The sequence below is a fragment of the Salmo trutta genome, chromosome 38 (assembly GCF_901001165.1).
Source record: "Salmo trutta chromosome 38, fSalTru1.1, whole genome shotgun sequence".
Lineage (NCBI taxonomy): Eukaryota > Metazoa > Chordata > Actinopteri > Salmoniformes > Salmonidae > Salmo > Salmo trutta.
Window position 1 is genome coordinate 9,992,678 of NC_042994.1, and position 8,425 is coordinate 10,001,102.

The 8,425-nt window shown below is 43.7% G+C and overlaps 1 protein-coding gene across 1 annotated transcript; it reads left to right on the plus strand.

The window, feature by feature from the left end:
- Positions 1-1,772: 1,772 nt before the first annotated feature.
- LOC115177631 (octapeptide-repeat protein T2-like) lies at positions 1,773-2,822 on the plus strand (the record flags this gene model as incomplete). Its single annotated transcript, XM_029738561.1, has 1 exon — positions 1,773-2,822. A coding segment is annotated over one exon (1,050 nt), but the record flags the coding sequence as incomplete, so codon positions are not given.
- Positions 2,823-8,425: the final 5,603 nt, after the last annotated feature.

Consider the following 8,425-nt stretch of genomic DNA (forward strand, 5'->3'; position numbering starts at 1 on the left):
CCCCACATTTAATGCTTTCACCATTTGTATTCCGTTTGTGGTTGGGCAAGCAGGGCATTCTCGGAGACATGATTAAGATTTTCATGAGGGTGATACAAGCTGACACGACAAAAGTATCCTCTGGGATTTCAGCTGGTGCCCCAGTTATTCAATGTGAATTTTCAATTCATGCTGTCATGGAGGGGGACTGCTTCCTGTGTGTGTGGTGCCACCCCCTGGCAGAGGAGAGCGAGCTTGTCTGACAACATCAGGCCCCTTCAGGAATCTCCACACACACACTCTTAAGCAAGAACATGCAAGCGCCCACACACACACACTACCAACACTCCAAGAAAAACTCAGTTTTGCTTTTCATTTTACAAGCATGGCATGAATCCAATTTTCTTATTTTATGTTATTCTTTCTCTCTCTCTACACTGCCCTCTCTGGTAGTGCAATCTTGCTTCGCCTGAACCATCTGCTCAGTCTTAGGAAGAGGAGATGGTTCCCGGAGTGGTGGCACCATCTCTCAGAGAGAACCATCAGTGGCTCCCCAGTGAGGTCCAGGCCAGTCCTTGGGGCTCTTAACCACTATGGGATCGGTGTTCAACCCCACGAGATGGTTGCGCTAAAGTGGGCTAATGTGATTAGCATGAAGTTGTAAGTAACAAAAAAAAATCCCAGGACATGGACATATATCTGATATGGGCAGAAAGCTGAAATTCTTGTTAATCTAACTGCACTGTCCAAATTACAGCAGCTATTACAGTGGAAGAGCACCATACTATTGTTTGAGGAGAGCGCACAATTCTGAACTTGAAAATGTATTAATAAACCAATTAGGCACATTTGGGCAGTCTTCATACAACATTGTGAACAGATATACAATGGTTCATTGGATCAGTCTAAAACGTTGCACATACACTGCTGCCATCTAGTGGCCCAAATTTTTGCACTGCGTTTGTGAGCCTGCAAAACTGTTTCGTGTCGTGAGTATCATTTATTGTTTTGTTTGTCAAGTGGATGCTTTACTCTTGTAACATGAGTGTCCACAATCCCGCTGCATTTTGGTCCTCCTTTCCTCAACACGACGAAGACTGACAGAAAAAATATTGTTTGAAATTTCAAAGTGGAAATGACAAACTACATAAGCCTTTTTAAATGCCAAATTCTCTACAAGTTTAACATGTCCTACAGGAGTGCCTAGGGAGGAGACATAAGGGTTGATTTGGGATTCAGTGATAGAAAAAAAAAAACACTGAGTTCTCTGGTCCTCTGTTTTGATATCAAGTCTGACCACTGGGTCTCTAGAATATGGTCGGCCATCTTGGTCTGTGATTCTCCAGTCACTGTGTTCAGCGGGTTATCAAAGACCCCCTTCCCTCCTCACTCTCTTACCCGCTCTACACACCGCTCAGATCAAAGCTATCGGAACAGAGAGATGGACTGAAGGATCGTGCTTCTCAGAGGCCGAGAGAGAGGCCGAGAGAGAGGCCGAGAGAGAGGCCGAGAGAGAGGCCGAGAGAGAGGCCGAGAGAGAGGCCGAGAGAGAGGCCGAGAGAGAGGCCGAGAGAGAGGCCGAGAGAGAGGCCGAGAGAGAGAGAGAGAGAGAGGGCCGAGAGAGAGAGAGAGAGGCCGAGAGAGAGAGAGAGAGGCCGAGAGAGGCAGAGAGAGAGGCAGAGAGAGAGGCAGAGAGAGAGGCAGAGAGAGAGGCCGAGAGGATGAGAGAGAGAGGACGAGAGAGAGAGGGCCGAGAGAGAGAGAGAGGGCCGAGAGAGAGAGGCCGAGAGAGAGAGAGGCAGAGAGAGAGGCAGAGAGAGAGGCAGAGAGAGAGGCAGAGAGAGAGGGCAGAGAGAGAGAGAGAGAGAGAGGCAGAGAGAGAGAGAGAGAGAGAGAGAGAGAGAGAGAGGCAGAGAGAGAGAGAGAGGCAGAGAGAGAGAGAGAGGCAGAGAGAGAGAGAGAGGAGAGAGAGAGGAGAGAGAGAGAGAGAGAGAGAGAGAGAGAGAGAGAGAGAGAGAGAGAGAGAGAGAGAGAGAGAGAGAGAGAGAGAGAGAGGAGAGAGAGGAGAGAGAGAGAGAGAGAGGAGAGAGAGAGAGAGAGCGAGAGAGAGAGAGAGAGAGATAGAGGGAGAGAGAGAGAGAGAGAGGCCGAGAGAGGGGCCGAGAGAGAGAGAGAGAGAGAGAGAGAGAGGCCGAGAGAGGGCCGAGAGAGAGAGAGAGAGAGAGAGAGAGAGAGAGAGAGAGAGAGCGAGCCGAGAGAGGCCGAGAGAGAGAGAGAGAGAGAGGGAGGCCGAGAGAGGCCGAGAGAGAGAGAGAGAGAGGGAGGCCGAGAGAGGCCGAGAGAGGCCGAGAGAGGCCGAGAGAGAGAGAGAGAGGCCGAGAGAGAGAGAGAGAGGCCGAGAGAGAGAGAGAGAGGCCGAGAGAGAGAGAGAGAGGCCGAGAGAGAGAGGGCCGAGAGAGAGGCCGAGAGAGGGAGAGAGAGAGAGGCCGAGAGAGAGAGAGGCCGAGAGAGAGAGGCCGAGAGAGAGAGACCGAGAGAGAGAGGCCGAGAGAGAGAGACCGAGAGAGAGAGAGGCCGAAAGAGAGAGAGAGAGAGGCGAGAGAGAGAGAGAGACCGAGAGAGAGAGAGAGACCGAGAGAGAGAGAGGCCGAAAGAGAGAGAGAGAGGCCGAGAGAGAGAGAGAGACCGAGAGAGAGAGGCCGAGAGAGAGAGGCCGAGAGAGAGAGAGAGGCCGAGAGAGAGAGAGAGGCCGAGAGAGAGAGAGAGGCCGAGAGAGAGAGAGAGGCCGAGAGAGAGAGAGGCCGAGAGAGAGAGGCCGAGAGAGAGGCCGAGAGAGAGGCCGAGAGAGAGGCCGAGAGAGAGAGAGAGAGAGAGAGAGAGAGATTTTTCAAGTGTCATTACAGGCTTGTGAATGACACTTGGAACCCCTTGACTAGTGTTGTGTTAAAGACAGAGCCGAAGGGACAATCATAGCATGCCAATGTATCGACAAACACCTGTGGTATACTTAAATGTTTCTGTTTATTATCTAATAGGTTTGATTTATTTAAAAGCGTATTACATACTTATAACACCTGTTATGTGTGTTTTGTTTCCAGGTGATCCTGATTCTGACCAAACTCTACAACTTTCACCTGGGGAGTGTTACAGAGAGCACCTTGTGGAGGTAAAACAGTAACCTTTCTTCAGCTCTCCCTCTCTGTCTCTCACTTCTGCTCTCCCTCTTTCTTTCCCTCCCTCCCCTGACACATATTCAGATTCATCACAGGAACAATAGTGCAGTCTCTCGCCACCCTCTTTCTCTTTTCTACTCTTTCTCCCCCCTCCATCTTTCTCTTTCCCTACCCCTTTTCTCTTTCTCTCTCCCTCACTGCTTTGTACAAGACTGCTGGATACAAAGCAGCATTGCACTACTGAGCATTGGGCAGGGTTCCCCAGGTGAAAGAAGACTAGTCTCTACTCTTTGAAGCTATAAGCCAAAACCACCATCAATATATTTTAGTACCGAACAGGTTGTTTTCATTCATTACTTTTGTTGCCGTTTTTCTTGTCGTTGTGCTAGCGATGACTGTAGTAGTGACACAGCAAAAGCTTGCAGTCCTTTTAGGCAATTTGGTGTGTCAATACAATGAAAGTTTAATGATTCTTGTAAGATTATAATGATGCAGCTCCTGCGTGTGTTTATGGGACCTGTTGCATTAGTCAGGCTGACGACAAGGGAGAGAGAGGGGGAAGGAGAGAAAGGGAGAGATATGAAACAATGAACAGACTTTCCTCATTTAATGTTCTGTGGTTTGTTATTCCAAGACCTACATTTAATGAAAACTATAAAACCCTTGCTTCGTTTCAGTATAGCATTTGTTTTCCATTGGGTAACAAGAGAGGATTCAATCTTCATCTTTTTTTTGATCTGTTCAATTCATATTTGTATTATTGTTAGTTACACATAATACTGCATCATGTTTGACTCCAGTACGGACTCCAGTATTTGGGCTTGTTAGATTGCCAGCTACAACACTCAATCTGTATGTGGCTATGTGTTTTCAAGGTTAATACCTCTCTTCAGAGCACAAAACAAATCCTCCCTTCATGTTTGAGGAGGTTTTCAGATAGACATTCAGACTAAAATAAGTCTGACAATGAAAACTGGTATGCAGGGTTTTTCCTTGAGGCTAGAGAAAGCGAGCTGGTTTACTCTTTGAATATCTGCGAAGATTAGTAATGTCCTTTAAATGTTCCCATATTGTTGAATGTCAAGGTATGAGTCAGTTGCTGGGAAATCAAAGTGACACAAAATCTTTCAAAATAGATATCCAGTATCTAACCTAAGACATTGTTAAATCGCAAAGCTCCGTTTAATTAGTTACAGAGCAGAGAAAAGTCTGCTTCTGCGAGTCTCCAAGAATAATCCAAAATGAATTGTCTTAGAAAATAGATATTTCAACATCTAAGAAAATACATCATCCAACAGTGAATCTCTTCAAAATGAGTTACAGGGCAGGAACAAGGCTAAATAAGCCAGGTGTTTTTGTCAGCATTTAAAGTAATTGAACTCAGGTGTAGTCATTAAGAGGCGTAAATAGTCCTGGGTGTTAGGAGAACATTGACATCCCCAAGCCTCTGAGATGTGCCCTGCCATTTATTCAGCCGAGTCATATACCTCCACCGTGAGAATGCAGTTAGAGCAGCAACCCACCCGTTGTATGGGACCTGCCATGCTTGGCTGGGTTTCTGATATGTCACTGTGACGCTTGCCACAGTGCTGGGATTCCGAATCTACAAAACAAGGGCACAAAAATCATATTTGACTTTGTTCAAATGAGTCCTGTTGGGACCGAGAGACAGAGAGGGAGGTCGAGAGAAAACATGTAGAAACAGAGTTAGAGAGAGATCAATCTAAATACTAGTCAGAAACTTCCAGAACATGATAGTTCATACCCATGAATCAACAACTGATCGTACCCATAAACTTTGCTCTGTTCCTCTCTGTCCATAATATTAATTGTTAATTGAGATCACAGCTCTGCTAAGAAGATTTAGAACGTTAGTCTGTTTATACCACGGCATCCATGCTGTTGGCCCAAATGGCAAGACAGATGTTGACTTTTCAATAAAGGTCAAGACACCAGCCAATGCCTTCAAGTATCTGAAAGTCAGCCTGTCAATTTTAATGAAGGCCCTGACCTTAAACTATGGAAGAAGATCATTAATTCCTGTGAATAATATTCAATAGACCGGTCCCATATCTCCATGGGATGATTCAGGGATGTGAGCGAAATGAAGCCAGACTTTACCGTGTACCCCAACAATGATAATTGAATTCTTGCAACAATACTTTCTTTTAAGTTATTCAGATCTGCCTCCTCTTTTCATCTAAGTCTTCTGAGTATCTTCCCTTGGCGGTTGAGCAGTTTATTGCTCCTTAATTATTTAGTCTTATCAAGTAGGTACACAGGTATAGAAACACAGAAGCTTTTGATATACAGTGTGTGATGTTTTGCGTATAAAATACCCAAGTGGGAAATTTCATTAGCATGTGATCAATGGGGAATTTGCTTTGGTGTACCATTTTCAACTTTTGTGTAGGTAGCCAAAAATGATTTCCCATACTGGAGATCCTAGTTCCTCAGGGTGTTTATAGTATGCTTACCGAAGAAACACTCACAGTATGTACCTTGTCACTTAATCGCTCAGTCAGAAGTCTGGAGGGAATTCAGAAAAGTCATGTCATTGGCTGTGCTACTGCAGCAGCGCAATGTGAGGTAAAATTATAGCCTACAGATACCTGGATGCCAGATGCTGAAACCTCTTAGAGATGAGTCTGTCTGTATGTTTCCGACTTCACACATCATATCTTCACTCATGCTGCCAAACACCCTCGTAAAACTGACCATCCTACCAATCCTCGACTTCGGCGATGTCATTTACAAAATAGCCTCCAATACCCTACTCAACAAGCTGGATGCAGTCTATCACAGTGCCATCCGTTTTGTCACCAAAGCCCCATATACAACCCACCACTGCGACCTGTATGCTCTCGTTGGCTGGCCTTCACTTCATAATCGTTGCCAAACACAATGGCTCCAGGTCATCTACAAGACCCTGCTAGGTAAAGTCCCCCCTTATCTCCGCTCACTGGTCACCATAGCAGCACCCACCTGTAGCACGCGCTCCAGCAGGTATATCTCTCTGGTCACCCCTAAAGCCAACTCCTCCTTTGGTCATCTCTCCTTCCAGTTCTCTGCTGCCAATGACTGGAACGAACTACAAAAATCTCTGAAACTGGAAACACTTATCTCCCTCACTAGCTTTAAGCACCAGCTGTCAGAGCAGCTCACAGATCACTGCACCTGTACATAGCCCATCTATAATTTAGCCCAAACTACTACCTCTTCCCCTACTGTATTTATTTATTTTATTTATTTTGCTCCTTTGCACCATATTATTTATATTTGAACTTTGAACTTTCTTCAAACTACAAATCTACCATTCCAGTGTTTTTCTTGCTATACTTTATTTACTTTGCCACCATGGCATTTTTTTGCCTTTACCTCCCTTATCTCACATCATTTGCTCACATTGTATATAGTCTTATTTTTTTCTACTGTATTATTGACTGTATGTTGTTTACTCCATGTGTAACTCTGTGTTGTTGTATGTTGTCGAACTGCTTTGCTTTATCTTGGCCAGGTCGCAATTGTAAATGAGAACTTGTTCTCAACTTGCCTACCTGGTTAAATAAAGGTCAAGTAAAATAAAATAAAAATATCCCTGACTCCAATCCAACTCAACAGGACCAGCATATCGTACATATAGAGGCTGCAAAAACACAACACCCTCAATATAGCTAGACAGAAACCTAACTCGTAGCTTTTGACTGTTCAATCCAACATATCTTCTAGGAAAATGTAATTCTTCTTACACAACATCATTTTTTTTACTTCAACTCAACAGGACCAGTATTTTGTACAGAGGTAGTGAAAATACAGCACTCTTAGCTAACATTGCTGGCAAAATCCCCAACATAACACAACATTCTCAACGTAACAATGTATCAATGTATCTTCTTAATCAACGTATCTTCTAGGGAATGTCATCTCTGCAAGTCTTAGTCTCTCAGTCTCTCCAGTTCATTAAGACACATTTTCACACCAAATGATCATGAAGCGTTTGAGCTTAATTATTTTCATCTAATTGGCCTCATCCTTGCCTCGAGTGCAATTGTTCCTCCATCTGATAATGTAAGCATTCTCCTCGCTCCTCTTCCCTTTCCATCCCCTTATTAGACGCTTGATTGTGGTCTTAATGATGTGCTCTATGGTGAAGTCTGACAGGAATTAGTGTTAATAAAAGTGACATTATTCAATTTTATAATGATCTGAAATGGGATTGCACTGTACAAGTGGATGTCGAATGCAATGGATATCAAGTATGGTAATTATTTCATGTTGTGAGAAGCATGAAGTGGTATTGTTAGGTTAGAAGGTTAGACTAATTGTGTAATTGTGAAATTGTACTGTATAATACAATATACAGTATTTTCTGGGAATTGTACTAATTGTACTTTCTGTTGTTGTACTAATGTTCTCATGTCACAGTTTTCTATGAATATTTTCCCAACTGAAATGTATCATAGTTCAACATATTGTGAAGGTCTCCTGCTGTGAATTGTTACGTGTCCATTCAGTCCCTGAATTGTTCTAGAAAGAAAACCTTTAAAAATGACTGGACAGGCAGCTATCAGATAGGCTGCTATGTCCACTAAGAAAAAGATAGCTACAGTGGCTTGTGAAAGTATTCACCCCCTTGGCATTTTTCCTATTTTGTTGCCTTACAACCTGGAATTAAAATAGATTTTTTGGGGGGTTTGTATCATTTGCTTTACACAACATGCCTACCACTTTGAAGATACAAAATAGAAATAATAAGACAAAAAAACAGAAAACATGAGCGTGAATAACTTTTCACCCCCCCTAAAGCTAATACTTTGTAGAGCCACCTTTTGCAGCAATTACAGCTGCAAGTCTCTTGGGGTATGTCTCTATAAGCTTGGTACATCTAGCCACTGGGATTTTTGCCCATTCTTCAAGGCATAACTGCTCCAGCTCTTTCAAGTTGGATGGGTTCCGCTGGTGTACAGCATTCTTTAAGTAATACCACATATTCTCAATTGGATTGAGGTCTGGTCTTTGAAAAGGCCATTCCAAGACATTTAAATGTTTCCACTTAAACCAATTTGTGTAGTACTGAATCATAAGTAAGGCTGGGGTTCTTGCAGATCGAATGAGGCTACGGCTGTTCTGAATGATGATATAAGAGGTTATGATTAATACTTAGACTGTTTTATGGATGTGATAGGTAAAAACCTTCAGTTTAATTTGGGAGATGGTAACTCTTTAAACAACTGCTCTTGTCGGGCCCCAAATTCCTAATGAGTTAATTGTTA